The 18754-nt window shown below is 40.4% G+C and overlaps 1 protein-coding gene across 4 annotated transcripts in view; it reads right to left on the reverse strand.

Moving 5' to 3' along the window:
• The window catches only part of CDON (cell adhesion associated, oncogene regulated), a 101605-nt gene that overhangs the window by 53404 nt on the left and 29447 nt on the right, over positions 1-18754 (reverse strand). For all 4 annotated transcript variants that reach the window (XM_040483469.1, XM_040483468.1, XM_040483470.1 and 1 more), the window contains exons 2-8: positions 12373-12500; positions 9715-9987; positions 8341-8487; positions 7340-7483; positions 6108-6395; positions 4556-4825; positions 1049-1399 (exon numbers count right to left, since the gene is read on the reverse strand). In XM_040483469.1, coding sequence (XP_040339403.1) covers positions 1049-1399; positions 4556-4825; positions 6108-6395; positions 7340-7483; positions 8341-8487; positions 9715-9987; positions 12373-12451 — 1552 coding nt within the window. In that variant the 5' untranslated portion in view covers positions 12452-12500. The remainder of the gene's footprint in view (positions 1-1048; positions 1400-4555; positions 4826-6107; positions 6396-7339; positions 7484-8340; positions 8488-9714; positions 9988-12372; positions 12501-18754) is intronic.

An 18754-nucleotide genomic window follows, 5' to 3' on the forward strand; every position in this document is an offset into this window, starting at 1 on the left:
AACACGGGCTCCAGGCTCCAGGGACTATAACTTAACCCCTTAACCACATGAACTATTTGACCAGTGGGAGCTGAGGACCCAGGCAGAAGAAAGCTGCAAGGAGCCCTCTAACGCACTGGCCCAAGGCAGGGAACTCAGTTGCCAAGACTAAGGGCAGTACTGTGTTTGACACTCTGCTTCTTGCACGACAAATAAGGTGACAGTCTCCACTCAACTACCTGCTGGCGCATTGCTGCTCTAAATACTGATGTAAGGTTTGAATTTGAATTAAGTCAAATTTGAATTAACTTTAACAATATTGATACTCTATACTTATTTAATTTTAACAATATTGATACTGTATAAAGCTTTTAAGTCATCCTCACCAAAAATCAATAAAATATCAAGAATTAATGTTATACATCCCATTAGGAGGTACTGTTTGGTAGTACCATGATTCTACTTTCTCAATGAAAGCCAACCCTTTAGGGGCGCCTGGGTGGCTCAGTCGGTTAAGCGTCCGACTTCGGCTCAGGTCACGATCTCACGGTCTGGGAGTTCGAGCCCCGCGTCCGGCTCTGGGCCGGAGCCTGCTTCCGATTCTGCGTCTCCCTCTCTCTCTGCCCCTCCCCCGTTCATGCTCTGTCTCTGTCTCAAAAATAAATAAAAGTTAAAAAAAAAAAAAAGCCAACCCTTTAGACTTTGGATACTGTACTTACCAAAGGCTCACCTAAAAAATGTCAGCAATGATCACTTTCAGTAGCTTAGACAACCAAAAGCATTAATCATGAAAACAGGTCACAACTCGGGCTTGCTCCCATATGAGAGCTTTCTATAGGACAACTACAACCTTAACCAAAACATCAGAAATGGAAACCAAGGTTCATCCGGTTCATGGTAAGGCCAAATACCCCAAACCACAGTTCTGTGTTTCACTATTGCCAGGGAAAAAATATATATATATATTCAGAGATTGCTGGACTCATGAAAAAAACATACTTCAAAGCACTTTATCCCCTACAATCAGAGGAAGCTAATCACCCGAGAAAAAGTACTAATGGCAACTCACCAACTGTGAGGACTGCCTCCGACTGTGTGGCACCATGTTCATTTGCGGCTTCGCAGATGTATTTCCCAGCATGCTCCTGAGTGATGGCCTGAATGTACAGAGAGCTTGAGCCAGCTCGGGACATGATGAAGTAGACAGGCTCCAGGTCATAGCCCCCAGGTCGTAAGTGTGATTTCCGGGATTTTGATCTGAGCACTTGAGACGGATGGCTGGTTATCAACCCGTGCCTGTCATACCAACGCATGACTGGGACTGGCACGCCAGTGGCATTGCAGGACAGAGTAACAAAGTCTCCATCTACCACCTTTGTACTTGCTGGTGCTGTAATTATAACTGGCTTGAGTCCACCGCCTATTAAAACAGTAATTCACACACAAATACACACACAGAATTAAGAGTATAGTACCTACAATGCAAAATATATTCATCTTCTTGCATAAATGTTATCCATGTCGTGCCCAAGTAACAGCCTTAAAAGCATCTCTCGTACATGTATTTCTTAACAGTGTTTTTTTTTTTAATTGAAGTATAATCGACATACAACATTAGTTTCAGGTGCACAACATCATGATTTAACATATGGATACACACTGGCAAATGATCACCCCAATAAATCTGGTTACCATCCCCTAAACAATGTTTTACATGCAGAACAGTACGGAGAACACATTCATTCACTGAAATAAGTGTTTGCAAAGACATGGGCAAACAGGGATATATGACAGTAATAACTAAAACAAAGATAACCCCCCTCCTTGTTAATTCTCTTCTCAACTTTCACCACGTAAAACCGTCCCTAAAAAGTAGAATTCTTAACTGTGGGCTCCTGGACATTTCCTACACAGACTTCCTGTCCTTTAGGGAAAAAAAAGGGTTTCCTATACACATTTGACTGCTGTTAAGTATAAAACAGGTGAAACCATGAAAAAGGTGTCAAGGAGCATAAAACAAAATAATATTCCTTCACAAAAATAGTTCATTCCAGGGGGAACCTCTGATTACAAAAAACAGAAATCTGTTCTGAGTGAAAGTCGACGAGTGTATTTCTTATCATGTTACACAAACAACACTTTTTGTCTCTAAACTAACTCTCGGGGCGCCTGGGTGGCGCAGTCGGTTAAGCGTCCTACTTCAGCCAGGTCACGATCTCCCGGTCCGTGAGTTCGAGCCCCGCGTCAGGCTCTGGGCTGATGGCTCGGAGCCTGGAGCCTGTTTCCGATTCTGTGACTCCCTCTCTCTCTGCCCCTCCCCCGTTCATGCTCTGTCTCTCTCTGTCCCAAAAATAAATAAACGTTGAAAGAAAAAAAAAAAAATTAAAAAAAAAAAAAAATAAATAAATAAATAAATAAACTAACTCTCTTTCCTTTTGGTCCCAGGTATTCTCTGGAGCCATTTTTAAGTGTGCCTACTATGGAATATCGATTACAAATGGAATTTTCTCCAGTGCAAACTTCTCTTTCTCCAGCCCTACTTCCTACCTTTGACAAAACCAACACTCGGTATGGTTAGATTCCCCAATCTCTGCCAATCTAGAAAGTGTAAGATGCTGTCTCACTGGTCATAAACTGCACTCTCCTGAGTACTAATGAGCTTGAACATCTTTTCACGTGTTTGTGTGTCACTGGTATTTTTCCTCCTCTTTGAAATGCTTTTTGTCCATTTTTCTGTTGGGTCATTTATCTTTTTTGTAATGGTTTCAGAGTTCTTTGTATATTCCAGCTAGTGTTCTGTTATTCGTTATATATGCTGCTAATATCTTCTCACAGTTTATTGCTTTTTTATTTTTTATTTATTTTATTTTTTATTTTTTTTATTTTTTAAAAAAAAATTTTTTTTTCAACGTTTATTTATTTCTGGGACAGAGAGAGACAGAGCATGAACGGGGGAGGGGCAGAGAGAGAGGGAGACACAGAATCGGAAACAGGCTCCAGGCTCTGAGCCATCAGCCCAGAGCCCGACGCGGGGCTCGAACTCACGGACCGCGAGATCGTGACCTGGCTGAAGTCGGACGCCCAACCGACTGCGCCACCCAGGCGCCCCAGTTTATTGTTTTTTTAAAAAAAAAATTTTTAACATTATTCATTTTTGAGAGAGAGACAGAGCATGAGTGGGGGAGGGGCAGAAAGAGTGGGAGGCACAGAATCAGAAGCAGGCTCCAGGCTCTGAACTGTCAACACAGGGCCCGACACGGGCCTCGAGCTCACGGACCTCTCCATTTTATCTTCATTTTCTATTCAATTGATTTCTGCCCTTTAGTATCTCTTTTCCTCTGCTTCCTTATTTTCAGTCTTACTAGTTTTCTTTTATAAGCATTTAAGGCTATACATTCCCATGTAAATTCCATTTTTACTATATCCCACACAATTCAATCTGTGGCATTTTCACATTGCACTGTAGTTTTTTCTCTGTTATTGAGAAGCATAATTTTACATTTCCAAATACATGCCAGTTAAAAATGACTTTTACTATTAACTTCTAAAATAATTGCACCAAGGTCAGAGAATTGGTCTGTATCACACTGATTCTTTGACACTTGAAATATTTATAACTCATAGGCAAAAGATTAATATCCCTAATGTAGAATTCCTACCAATCTACAAGAAAAATGACCAACAATCTAATTTTTAAAATGGACAAAAGACAATGAACAGTCAATACATAGGAAAACAAATTCAAATGACTCATAAACATATGATAGGAAGCCCAACTTCACTCATAGTAATATAAATACAGACCAAAAGGTATTTTTTTTTTTAAACTATCAGATGGGCAAAGATTTAACACCTTGCCCTGGTGAGGATATGAGGAGACAGGCAGATACACATTGCTGTGAATAAAAACCAGTAACAATTTTGCAGAGCAACTCGGTGATATCTACCAAAATTACCAAACAAAGATGCTTTCATTTAGCAAATTCATTTCCAGAAATCTATTCTATAGATATTTACACCTGTGCAAAATAATCTATGCAGAGGGACATTCATTATAGAACTCCTTAATAAGCAGTCATTTGAAAAAGAATGAAAACACTGTTTAATGAACCATCTGGGAAGATATCAAAGATATGGTAAATAAAAAACTCAAACTGAGGAATACTACCTCCATTTACGGGGGGAAAAAAGATGTTATTAAGTGCACACAGACACATTGTGTGTGATTGTATATATACACACAAGGATATTAAAGACACTGATAAAACTGGTTAGTTCTAAAGGCAATATGGCTGGCCAGGGAATAGAAATGAGAGACTTTCACCATATGCCTTTTAAACTATAGTATCTTTTGAAAAAAATAATTAAAAAAAAATTTTTTTAATGAAGTTAATCAAATAATATTGCCTCTTCATGGAAATGCCCATCTGCAACTAGAGAGGAACATGGAAAATAGGCATAGTTCCTTTATGGTAATGGAATTATGTTCTCTAGTGAAAATGATTTAATTTTTAACCAAAACAAAAGCCTATCTGTAAAGTCAAACTTCCTATGATTTCTGGACCCAAAAGCCTACCTTTTTCAATTTCAAGTCTCCCAGTAGACTGTATGAATCCAATCCCATTATCCGCTACACACTGATACAGCCCAGAATCTTCCATGGTAACACCACTGATTTTCAGTCTGTTTCCTACAGTTAGATGTCGTGGGGAAGGATGAACAGGTTGTGCGTTATGAAACCAGGTACGGTTTGGAGTTGGGTTCCCATGAATCTCACAAGTAAATTGTACTGTGGCACCCAGAGAGACTGTCTGGTCCTGTAGTCCTTTAGAAATTGAAGCATTTTCTAAAAATAAAACATATAAATTAAACTCTAGCCCTTAAGAGGTACTTTTTAAATTATCACACAAGACACATAAAATCTCTCTACCAATAACTAGTTGAAATCAAATTGCATTGTTTACTCACCACATTCTCCTACCTGCTATGGTCATCAAGACAAAATTAGAAATGCATTTGAACTTCCTTCTAATCAAATAAACCATATGTTACTAATATTTCATAGTCTCTTTTTCTAGATCTTCCCACCCACTTATCTCTCTCTCTCTCTCTCTCTCTCTCTCTCTCTCTGTCTCTCTCTCTCACACACACACCCACACACATATACATCTTGGGCTTCCCTGAGCATTTGTTTCAGGTGATTTGTTTGAAATAAGTAGTTTCCCATGATTTCACACTAAACAAGAGCCAAAAGAAGAATGTTTATTCACAGGTTAAATTCTTTTTATGGTCAATTCTGCCGTTAGGCTAGATGTTATACTGGGCAGAAAACTTCCTTTACTATCCATGAAGCCACTTTTCCCTGGACCGAGTAAATCATTTAGCAACATTGGTAACATATGCCCAAATTACATGATTATGCATATTAACTTAGACCTGATTATCACGGCACTTTAAATCTCATTTGTCATACACTTACTTAATTCCAGGGTTACCTATGTTGCAAATAAACACATGCAGAAGGTTTACAGCAACTGTATTTACTATGAAACCACTTACAACCTATTTTTTTCTGGCTTTCATGAAAATATGTTTTGATAAAGGAAAACATTTTCTGGTGCTAGACATGACAGTGAGACAGGGAACTGGAAAAAAAAGGAAGGAAAAGCTTTGACATAAAGAGTGTATACACAGCAATGTGGGTGGAAATAATGCAAATAATACAGTGAAAGCATTCCTTAAGGGAAAATAAAATGAAATAGATTTCTTTTTGAGGTGACCTTTTCTAGTCAGTACTGTTAGGTACTCCTACTAGGTCCAACACACTGACACAGCCCAGAATCTTCCACATCATTAGGAAGGAAGAACAAGTTTTGCGTTGCATAACCAGGTTGGGGGGGAGGTTCCCATAAACATCCCAAGTGAAATGTTCTGTGCCACCAAGATATACTGCTGAAATCAGCAGTCCTTTTAAAAAAAAAACAAAAAAACGAAGCTTCTTGTGACATCATATGTGAAGACGTTATTTACATGTCATTTATAGTTCCCAAATAGATCTTCCATTCAAACATCAGTTAGACCAGAAAAATAGCCTGACCCGAAAAGCAATTTAAGAAGTAACGTCTTACCAAGCACATTAACTATGTAAGTCACATGTTTTACGTCTCCAGACTTGTTTCCCACTATACAAGAATAGTTTCCAGAGTCCACCGGGTCAATGCTGTCTGTGGCAAGATGGGAATGCAACCTTCGCCAGTTGCTTCCCGGCACAGCGTCCTGACCGTCCTTCAGCCAGTGCACTTGAGAAACTGGGACCCCACTCACCACACACTCCAGGGTGACGGGGCTATGAGAAAGCACAGCTAGTGCCTGTGAAAAGGTGGGGTGGAGAATGTGAAAATCGTCGGAAGAAGGGCCTGGAAAAAGAAGGGAACAAAAAAATGTCATTATTAAACATCCACTTCCAATCTCTTCCTTACCAAATCTGCAAGCTTTCTCATCTTCCCATTTATTCTTCTTTATGCCACAAGGTCCTCCATGGCAGCTTAATCCATTTTTAGTGGAGAATTAAAATTAAAACACTTTGTGGCCCCTTAGGGCTATCTCTGCATTCGCAGTTTAGATATGTAGAATTTTTGACCAGTCCAGAAACCACCGCTTCATTGTGCTTTGACCACTGGTTCTGAGTTCAGCTACCGTAATCTCAAAATCAGCTATGACTACTGTCAGCTGAAAGAGGACAGCTATTAATTTTTCATAATTCAGTTAGCCACCAATTTGATTACCACTGTTATAAAGTTATATTGTCTCTATTATTTCTTTTTATTTGAGCAAAGGGTCAAGTTCTCCGTCTGGTTTCCACTCTGTCATCCTGACCAAAATTCTCTTCTAAAAATTCATTATCACGGCGGGGGTGGGGGGCAGGGGCTGGGGAGGCGCCTGGGTGGCTCAGTCGGTTCAGCATCCAACTTTGGCTCAGGTCATGATCTCACAGTTCATGAGTTCAAGCCCCACATTGGGCTCTCTGCTATTAGCACAGAGCTCACTTTGGATCCTCTGCCCCCTGCCCCGCGACTCTCCCCTGGTCACACTCTCTCCCTCTCTCTCAAAATAAATAAATACATAAATATTTTTAAAAATTAATCAATGAATTAAAAATTCATTATCTTTTAAACACATGTACAGTACTATACTATAATGCATTCGTGTATTTAATTTTTTTATAAGACTTTCTTATGATAAGCAAACAGGATCTGAAAGAAAAATTCACTCTGATTTTCCAGTGCTTTCTAAAGAATGCTTCTGAGGAAGCTTCTCCTGAGGAATGCTTCTGGTTACCGTTATTCTCCCAAATACTTACGACTGACAAGAAGCTTTCGGCCAATGGGTTCAACTTTTAATTCATGAGTGACAGGATTAAAAGCTGCACACTTATATGATCCCTTGTCCTCTGAAGATACATTCAGAATCTGAAGATTCCCTGATGGAAGGATTAAGTACTTCTCTGAGGAAAGAAGGGAATGCAGTTAGGCCTCTATATGAAAGACCCCAATGAAAACAAAGGCTAGCAGTCGTGCTTTCAATTTAGACATCAGAACAGCAGCAACAATCAGAGAAAATTGATTAAATGAAAGAAAGGGGAAGTCAAGGCGGGGGGGGGCGGGGGGGAAGAGTCAATAGTTCTAGAGTAACAAAATCGAACCCATCAGAAACATCTGACCTCAGACCATTTGTTGAGCACATTGAAAGCACAAGCATATGTAGAAAGAGATACAATGCCCACAGCCCCCACCTTGAGCAAACCTCTCCGGACAGCACTCACTGATCCGCCAGTGTCCACTCATGTCTACCCATTCATTTTTTTTCTCAACAAATACACACTGGGTGCCTGTATTGATCCAGGCACAAGTGATATGATAAAGAAAGCAGACTGCAAGCCCTGCACTCATGCAGCCAACATTCCAGTGCAGGAAATGGGGGCCGCAAAGAAAGGGATAAATAACAAACAAACAACCAGAAATCTGTCTATTACAGTGCTGTGGAAACTTTAAAAAGCAGCTAAGTAAAGGGGACACGGACCAATGGGGCATGGCATAGTATTTTACATAGAGCCATGATGAGGGAGGTCTTCTCAGAGGAAGAAATATCCGAGTGGAACCCTGAATGAATGGAGGGAATCGGGGATGGTAATCATTTCTACAGTGTAACCACTCATGCCGGTCTTCTTCTGACTTCTGAGAGTAGAGGCAATACATCTTATGCATTTTTGTAGCCACAGTCCTTAGGACACGGAGTCCAACAGTAGGTTGCTTCATGACATTTGTTCTGTGGGTACCACTGGCTTTTTGTTGAAGGTCTCACCTGTGGAATGTTTCAGCCACTTTCCCCGGATTTTATAGCGCACCTCCGCTTTGGGGTTACTATCTGGTACTTTGCAGCCAATGAAACCGGTACTTTTTTCTTCCGCTGTAATAACCTGCTTTGTTGGTGAACCAAAATCACCAAGAACTAAAATACATAAGTAAATAAGTAGAAAATTAATTGATTAATCAATGCAAATGTGAACGATCCCCAAGGAAATTTAAAAACTAGAAGCCACATCTTGCAATGCGGCCGTTTGCGGCAGCTAACCCCAGTTCACAGAGGAGCGTGATTTTTTTCTCTCAGGAAGGGGCTGGAGTAGAGGTGCCCGGTTGAGGCCTAGAGCTAAGTCATGGCACCCTTTGCCAGAAGCCAACGCTTCCAGGAGACTACAAGACAAACAAGCAAGCGGCCCTTAAAACATGGAGGAGAACCTAAAGCATAGTCATTCCCATTCTGTCAAGAGACATCCCTTTCCAATCCAGTCCCTCATGAACACCCACTTTCCCTACGCATCTTTATGCTGTTTGTCGCTACTCACACTGCAATAAAATGGCTTTCAGGAACAACCCAATTCCTCTCACTACTAAGAGTTCGCTACAGATGGAGCCTGCATGGAAGGGTTCTTTATGATCTGCAGTGCTGAAAGCATCCAGCCGCCTGCCACTAGGAGTTCAGCCTTCCCGTGTGAGTCCTGGAGCTGTCCATGGGTCAAAGCTCTACGAAAACATTTACTCTTCTCAGTTACGACAAACTCACTACTCCTGGGGGATCCAGATTTCTTCTGTAGATAGGGGTGCCCTGACAAAGACATCTTCCATTACTGGAAGCCATCACCATTTGAAAGGCAGATGGCTCAAACCCACTAAGAAAACCACCACATTCCAGATTTGCCATAAGTTCAAAACCCGACATTCCTTTCTCTACAGTCAGTGATTTCATTCCTCCTTCTTTAGCCTGGTTTCAATTAAATAAACTAAAATCACTCAGTGATCAAGACAAATAAAACAATTAGATGTGAGCGAGATATGGGACTGCATGAAACAACTGAGTGTCAAAGTTGACAACAGCTTTTTTGTTGCTGCTGCTATTAAAGGACTTCTAAATATTCGCAAAGAAATTCAGAATTTGCATTAGAAAACCTTCCTAACCATGTAAGTTACTTCCATGCCCCTGTTACACAGGAAGACAGGAGGCCAAGCTCACGGAGGTTCAAGTGCACTTCCCCCAGCTCAACAGTGAGAGTCAAGGCTGAGATGAGGACGCTATGTGTTTACTCCAAAGCCCACGCTCTTCCCTCTATTCACACATGCAAGTACCAGCATTCTAGTTTCTAGGAAAAAGCATAAATCTGAGGGATAAAATCAAACTCACCAGCAGTAGATACCGTTGCAGGGCCGCTCACAATTGCCCCGATGCTATTGTTGGCAATGCACTGGTAGGAACCCGAAAGGGAGGGATTAAGGGACAGAATAGTCAAAGTCCCCTGATGCATCTTAATCTGTTCCATGTTTCTATCCAGTCTTTTTCCATTATGCAACCATGAGATATGAGCGGTCACAGGCTTAGCAGAACAATGGAGTACTACGGGTCCACCAAGTCTCTGGACAGCGGACAGTGGCTCAGAAATAAAAGACGGTGCCAAGTCTACCAGGAAACGTTCCCCACGTGCAAAGGGGTGGGGAGAATAGGAGAGAAAGGAGGTAAGGGGAGAGAGAAGAGTACATTGAATACATTTCATCTGAATCTATGGAACCAGAGGCAATTCCGTATTTTATCCATACCATAGGAACATACAGTTCTTAATGCTTGTACAAGTTCTAGGAACATTCTGATATGACTATTTTTGGAAGTAAAAAAGGGCAACGCATGAAGCTAGGACTTAAGGACCAGGGTAGAATAGATGAAAAACCTTATGATGTAAATCCGACAAAATACCAATTCTTTAAGTGAGAAAAAGCAAACTGCTCTGTGTATGAAGTAGCTTCTGAGAAATGGAAGTCAAGAATCTGAGGGGCTCCTGGGCGGCTCAGTCAGTTAAGTGTCCAACTCTGGCTCAGGTCATGATCTCGCGGTTCACGAGTTCAAGCCCCGCATCGGGCTCGGTGCCGACAGCTCAGAGCCTGGAGCCCGCTTCGGATTCTGTGTCTCCCTCTTTCTCTGCCCCTCCCCTGCTCACACTCTCTCTCTCTCAAAAATAATTTTAAAAAATACATATGAAAAACTGAAGATAACTTGCAAAGTAAAAAGAATTCTCTCCTACATTACTAAGGACTTGATTTTAAAGAGTAAATTATTGTATAAATAGTGGCTACGGTCTTCTTTCCGAGAAAGAAAGAATAGAAAATAGAAAATAACATTCAACTTCTAGGAAAGAAGAAGTAGAACATTAGGAAGCCAGGCTGAAATACAGTCCACCCTTTTTTGGAGCATCGATCTTAATATTTTTATTTGGTGTTCAGAATAGTTTCATTTGTTAGACCTTTTGCTCAGCAACTTGGGGGAGAGGGTGAGTTCTTACACTAACATATCAAAACAAATCCCCCTCCACCCCCCAAAAGAGTGAGGGGGACAAGAATACTGTTAATCTGGGGGAATAAAGTACTTCAAAAAAAAAAAAAAAAAAAAGACCAATAAATTCCTGACTCTACTTTCGCAGGATATTTAATTAGATATGAAGATTAAGGGAAGTGCCTCTCTTGACTAAATCTGAGGTGGTTGTTTAGCAAAACAAAAACAGAAATAAAACCAGCGAGCCAAGATTTTTGCTTACAAATCCAATACAGTTATACAGTATTCTTAACAGAGACAACAAGTATTACTTAATGAATAAACATCACTCGCATTTCTATATACTTACAAAGAAATCTCTCCACAGACCTAAAATTACTAGAGATGCATGTGGGCTTGGGCTTATAAACACATTTAATATTAAACACTTTTAAGCTCTTCAGTGACCCAGAAGCAGAGAGAATCTCAGACAAGCTCAGGCGAGAAAGTGGCAGATCTGGGATTTGAACCAAGTTCTCTTGCTCCAAGACGAGCACTGATATGTGCTGATTCTAAAATTTCTTCGGTCGTATGTAGTCAGCATTTTATTCCTGTTATAATCTCCAAAATCAGACATTTGTAACATATCCTCTTACGGAAAAGAGCAGGCTAGGACAATATTTGTTTTTAAGGCAATAAGAGGAATGAATTTATAAGGACAATGATGGGAAGGCCTGCCAGTGCCCAGAAGCACTACTAAGAGATCCTTAAATTGCTGAATTAATCAGTTTTAAGTCATTTGGCTGGGTCAAACAAATCTTAGAAATGTCTTTGGAAATCATTATTATCAGCAAAGATTTGAAGCTGAAGTCTGTTTTGTATAGGATTAGAATTAAGATGAGGAAAAGCTTCAGTTAAGACATGACCATTCTTGGGGTGCCTGGGTGGCTCAGTCATTGGATGTCTTTTTTTTTTTTTTTTTACTGTTTATTTATCTTGGGGAGAGACAGACACAGAGTGCAAGCAGGGAAGGGACAGAGAGAGAGGGAGACACAGAATCCAAAGCAGGCTTTAGGCTCTGAGCTGTCAGCACAGAGCCCGATGCGGGGCTCGAACTCATGGACTGTGAGATCGTGACCTGAGCCAAAGTCGGACGTTCAACTGACTGAGCCACCCAGGCACCCTGGGTGTCCGACTCTTGATCTCAGCTCGGGGCATGATTTTGCAGTGTAGTGAGTTCAGGCCCCACACTGACAACATGAAGCCTGATTGGGGCTCTGTCTCTCCTCTCTGCCCTTTCCCCACTTGTTTGTTCTCTCTCTGTGCCTCTCAAATAAGTAAAAACTTAAACAACAACAACAACAACAAAAAGACATGACCATTCCTGGGGACTGATGACAAGCATTGAGCCATATAGAGAACTGCTGAATCACTAGATTATATTCTGAAAACTAATAGAACACTGTATGGTAACTATACTGGGATTAAAATTTAAAACCTGAAAAAAACAAAAAAAAAAAACAACCATTCTTCAGCTCTTACCTGAATTCACGGAAGGACACAGAATCGCAAGAGTAACAACATACAGCAGTGTCTGTAAGGGCCGAGGATCTGGATGCATAGCGCCAGATTACAGAAGCAGGCAGGACAGACTTCCAGGCTTTGGCTCACTAAAAGACATCCAGGAAAAAAAAAAAGAAGAAGAAGAAGAAAGAGAGAAAGAAAAGATCATCTAAACACCCCAAAACAGCTGAAATCTTGCATCTGAGTAGTCAGGGTTGTGAGCATGATGGCTGCCGTCGATTTTGAAAGCTCTGTATAGAGTGCGGCAAATACAAGGCACTTAATGGTCCGTATCTCCCCGATTCACAAACCAATCTCCAGACACTAAATAAACATGGAAGCTCTGCTCATCCTTCCAAGGTACTAGGATGCCTCTTATTGTACAGAATCAATCATCTCAAATGAACACGTTCAACTGCCTTTAGTGCATTTGTTTGCACATTTCACAAGGATCGAAAACCCAACCCCACCAAAATGCCCCACCACCCCCTTGACAGTCCTAAAATAGACACAGTAATAATAAAATAACAGCAAACGTTTACATGGTGCTGAGTATGTGCCAGACAGCATTTCAATGTTTTGTGTATACTAATGAAATCTTCAGACAACAACCCCAGGAGATAGGTACTACTGGGTTTCTTCCCTTTTTTTCAGATGGGGGACTCAGACTCATGGATTGTTCAAACAGATTTAAGGGCAGACTTGTGTGGGGATCAAGCTTGGCATGTCTGCAGATCATCCAAAGACCACTGTGGTGAGACTAGATGGGACTAAGCCAGGAAGGGAAGAGGGAAACCAAGTAGGAGGTAATGTAATCACTCAGGAGGGAGGTGAGCACACGGTGGGGCAGACCAGTGAGTCAACTGTGGAGGTGGTGAAGAGTAACGAGATTCAGAATATATTCTAAAGGTAAAACCAACAGAATTTGCTGAAGATCTGGATATAGAGTATGATCAAAGATGTGTCAAGGCTAACTTACTATTTGGTGTAACAGAATCAGTAACAGTTCTGTTTACTGAAGAGGGGAAGGCAGGAAAGGGGGAGACAGACTGAAGAGGAGGTTAGTCAGCCGTTCCGTTTTGGGAAGGTAAGTCTGAGATATCCATGAGGCATCCAAGTACTACTGTCAAGTTCACAGCTGCAGACAGGAGTCTGGAGCTGTGTAGAGAAGTCAGAGCTGGAAACACAGATGCCAGAACTATTAGAGCCTTAGTGCTAGATGAGCTCTAAGGAAAGTATGACAGAGGAGAGGAGAGCCCAGGCAGAAGCCTTGGAATACTTCAACCTTTAGAAACCAAATAGACAAGGAAGCAGCAAGGGAGACTAAGAAAAGTAGCCAATGAAATAGGAAGAAATCCAGGAGAATGTTGTGTCCATGGAGAAAAATGGAAAATATTTCTAGAAGAAGGGCATGTTGCAAACGCTGCTGAAAAGTGAGACACCATCTTGAAGACACATTGGGGCACAGGTGATACAGACAAGAGTGGTTTCAATGGTGGGGAGACTAACATCTGATGGTGGGTTCAGGACAGAACGGGAAGGGAGGAAACGAAAAAAGCACAGAAAACTCCTTCAAGGACCTTGCTATAAAAGGCCAGCAGAGGGGTGCTGGGTGGCTCAGTTAGTTAAACATCTGACGTGATTTCCACTCAGGTCATGATCTCACAGTTCATGAGACTGAGTCCCAAGTGTCGGGCGCTGTGCTGACAGCGCAGAGCTGCTTGGGATTCTCTCTCTCTCCCTCTCTGCCCCTTCCCTGCTCATGCATGCATGCACTCTCTCTCTTAACATACATACATACCAAAAAAAAAAAAACGGGCAGCAGAAAAATAAGGAGAATTGCTGTAGACACATGACAGTCAAGGGAAGGTTTGGTTTTGTGTTTTTGTAACATAAAGACAGTATAGCATATTTAGGTAAAGCTAAAAAAAAAACAAAAAACAAAAACAAAACAGCACAGGCAAGGATGAGGGTAAAAATCACTACCATGCATTGTTGGTGGAAATATAATCAGTAAATTCTTTCTGGAGGGAATTTAGCGATATCTATCAAAAATCATTCATCTGTGCAACAAATACTTAAGGAATGCTTATTAATTACATGCCAGGCAGTATTCTAGAAGCTAGAGAGAGAACAATGTAAAAATACATGAGTAGGAACAAGTAACACAGACAAGAATGTACACCTCATCTTCTAGTGGGAATGATGGACAACAAACACGATAAATGAAATTACTAAAATTAACAATGTCTATGCCACCCTCCAGATATGATCCATTCTCCCTCCTCCGTGCTGCCTCTACACCTTGGACATATGTCTACCATCGCACTCATCATTGTGTTCTATAATTTATCTGGTTACATAACTTTGTCATCCTTGAAGGCAAGAATGGCCTCACATTTAACTCTGTAAATTCTAAAACCTAGCAGAAAATAGGCACAGAACATTTTTTTTTTAATGTAAGTAATACCTTAATATAATGCAATTCCCAGAAATACCTTAAAGAGTATTTAGTGAGAACTTTCATGTCATGTGAATTCCACATATTCTAGCTATATTTTTTCCTTTATTTATTCACGCATATATGTGATTTCTTAAATCAAAAATAAAGTGTCTACTCTAGATAGGCCAGGCACTTTGTTAGATGAGGGATCCAAAGAGTAGTTATTCTGTCTGCAAATTCTCCCAGACATTCCTACTCGGCCAGGGCTGGACACAGCTTCTGTGACTATGGAACACAACAATGTAGCCAAAGAGCTACAGTAATGACATTTTAGAACTGTGAATTTCGTGTGCATATTCACTCCTGCAAAGGTTAATTCTAGCCATTGGGAACACTGGGTAGAAATACAAAGGCACCTTGAGTATGACTTTAAACAAATCAAAGTGTCACAAAAAATTGAAAATTAAAAAAAATAAAAAAGAAAGCAAATAATGTCTCCTGGGATCTGCTCACTTCTCTATGGCATGCAATCCCAAATCTACAGGTTGCAAACTTAAGTGTATCTACATCACAGACTATCAGTTCATGGATTGCCTTGTACGTTTTTTCTTGCTGACCTCTTTTAAAAAGTGGGAGAGGATATTTTGGTACCACTCATTGGCGGAAGGGGCCAGCTGTGTGAAAGCTTTTTTCGGTTTATTTGAATTCTCACTTGGTTCAAGGGCAAGGACTGACACACCACTGGTGAGCAGTCAAGGCAAAGTAAACATTCAAACAAGTTGTTAACGGGAGACGCTGTCCTGAAAGAATGAGGACAAGGAGGGGTGTTCTTCCTTTTGCCAAATCTTTCCTCAACTATTTATTTATTAAAAAGCGGTGAAACAAATTCCAGAGTCAACTTTAACCCTAGCACACGATCTGCTGAGTTATTTTACAGCTGTCCTTTAAATCTTCACAGTTCATTACTACCTAAATAGTTATCCCACAGGACCATCCTTTTTAATTCTATCTTTCTATTAGGTTACTCGCAACATGCTGCCAGTTGACTTTGGAGGTTGGAAAGAACTTAGGACCATAACGTAAATATTTGCTGACTTGGTTTACATTTATCCAAGGAGAAAGCTTGCTCCATCTGTTAGAGAACCATGGTAATGAGGACCCGGACCTGGATTCCATTGCTATAGGAGTCAGGTACCTTAAAATTACATTTAACAGCCACCAAGAGTAATGTAGGTCCAATCTCACCCACAAAGAGGGTGAGATGATGTATAAAACAGAATATATCCATTAGCACTACTGGAAAACTGCTCAATGCTATGTCACTTTCAAAAGTTCTATCTTTGTTTAAAAAAAAAAGAAAACGTTTAATATTGGTCTTATAGTTTTTGAACTAAGAAGGTACTGGAAAACAACTATGGCCTTTAACACATATGTCACTTTTCCTACCTACAGAAATTTACCTGGGCAAGAGACAACAGCTTTAATTTCCTCTGCACAGAAATACTTATCCTATCCTCCTCTTACCCTCTCTTCTGATCTGGAAACAGTGGGCAACAGAGAAAAGGTCCATGGTAGGATCACAACAGCCCAGTCCTCCACACATCATTTTTGCCACATCACTTTCCAAAGCCTGTCTGACCTCTTGTTCTAGCATGTATAATATTCTCCATTGAATATGCTACTTTCACAAAGTAGAAAATTGTTAACAGAAAGTTTCTACAAATGCTCATTGACCAAAACAAAAAACAAAAAAACCCAAAAAACCCTACACATTCATAACAGAAAATCTGGGAAATGTATAAATGATAAACCAAAACAAATCAACACAATTCTACCACCTTAACACATCAATATTTTGATGCATTTCCTTCTAATCCTTTTCGTATATGTGTTTATGTACATAATTGCGGTCATAACGTGTGCAATACAGTTTTAAACCTGCTTTATCCATTTTTCATCTAATGATCATTTTTACTTATTAAATAATTCATAAACACAATTTATAACAGTGATTGATAACTTTATCGAATAGACATACTTTAGTCACTCTCTTCTGGATAATAAGGTACATTTTCTACTTTTTATTTATTTTTTTTAATGTTTGTTTATTTTTGAGAGAGAGAGACAGAGCATGAGTAGGGGAGAGGCAGAGAGAGAGGGAGACACAGAATCCAAAGCAGGCTCCAGGCTCCGAGCTGTCAGCACAGAGCCCAGCGCCAGGCTCGAACCCACGTAAGATCATGACCTGAGCCGAAGTCAGATGCTTAACCGACTGAGCCACCCAGGTACCCCAGGTACATTTTTGATATCTGTGCGTACACATGTGTATTTCCTTGCTATTACAGATAATGCTGTCATGAATCTTTGTTCATAAATCATTAATCACTCTTCTACTTATGTCCTTAGGATAGATTTTTTAAAGTGGAATTACTGAGTCAAGGAGTATAAACATTTTTAATACTCCTAACTTATATACTGGCAAGTAGTTTTCCCCCAAATGGCAATAATGCATAACTCTATCCCCCAGTAAGCACCATCAACACAGTAGGGGGGTAGACTCCCAGTCACCAGAGTATGATTTACATCCCTACTCTGCGGTGAACAAAGCTTGGATGTAACATATGAATTTGAGCAATTCATTAAAATATCTGTGAAGGCATAGAGCAACATTTACTGCCTAATCTTATGAGAGACTTTAAAAAATAATATTCTAAATACACATAAAACTACAAAAAAATAAAATAAAAGGAATGGATGCTGCAGGCCACATTCATCAACCTTGTTAATCTCTGAACTTTTAATTACAAAAAACACCATGGACACAAAAATCTCTGCTTTTTACCCAAAATTTATTGTAAAATAGGATACGGGTCACTGTTGTTATACTGGGTGATTTTAATTTGTAACATGCATTTCTCTAAAAATAAATTTGTGTGTGAAAACTGCTGACAGAAGTTTTTTGGCAATATTTGCTGGCATTAAAAATAGTAAATTACCATTCATTTCAAAGCTTTGTTCTCCCTTCCCTACTGCTTTTCTTGTCCAAAAAGCATTTAAACACCTCTACTTCCCTAAACTACTAGAGGCAGTGAAATAATTCAAGGCATTGGGTTTTTTTATTTGAGAGAGAGAGAGAGAGAATGCAAGCAGGGAAAAGGGACAGAAGGGGAGAGAGACAGAGAATCCCAAGCAAGGTCCATGCTAAGCACTGAGCCCAACACGGGGCTCAATCCCACGATCCTGGGATCATGACCTGAGCCCAGATCAGATGCTCAAAACACTTGAGGCACCCAGGTGCCCCAAGGCACTGGATTTTAAACTGGATTTGTTCTTGCCTTACTATAGGGCTTTAACAAAGACATGATCAATTCCCTATGTGAAAATCTGAACTCTTGAGACTTATCCAACTCACTGGTCCCAGAAGAAATTAACACGACCATGAGGAAGTTCTTCTACCCCGATCATAACTTCAGTTACGGCCAACGTAATTCTATTATTTTCACGGCAGTTCTGAGTGGCTGATTAAGTGTCTGAGAAGATCCTCCCAAGAAAGCACCTGGTAGGACAATCTCTCCAAGGAAAAGACTATAAGCTACAAAAAAAAAAAAAAAAAAAAAAAAAGAACAGCTAGGCGGAGTGCCACCATTAAACCTACAAATCGGGACAACCGTTTCGTTCATGCTATAAAAATCGTTGGAGGACCCTCCAGTTTTGCATGGGATGAGTGCTGTTCCTGGAGTCTTTGCTTGATGTTCCCAAAGAATGACTGGTATCTCCTAACTTATAAAGCTTTCTTTAAGCTTCTCCTTCACATCTACACAGAAGGCAATCTGTCTTGTATAGCAAACTACTTTTAGGCCAGGCCCAGGATTACCAGCATTTCTGTTGGCAAAAGCAAGCTAAAGGTATGCCTGGTCT

Source organism: Herpailurus yagouaroundi, unplaced genomic scaffold, assembly GCF_014898765.1.
Source record: "Herpailurus yagouaroundi ecotype Mexico unplaced genomic scaffold, PumYag 161, whole genome shotgun sequence".
NCBI classification, from domain to species: Eukaryota; Metazoa; Chordata; class Mammalia; order Carnivora; family Felidae; genus Herpailurus; species Herpailurus yagouaroundi.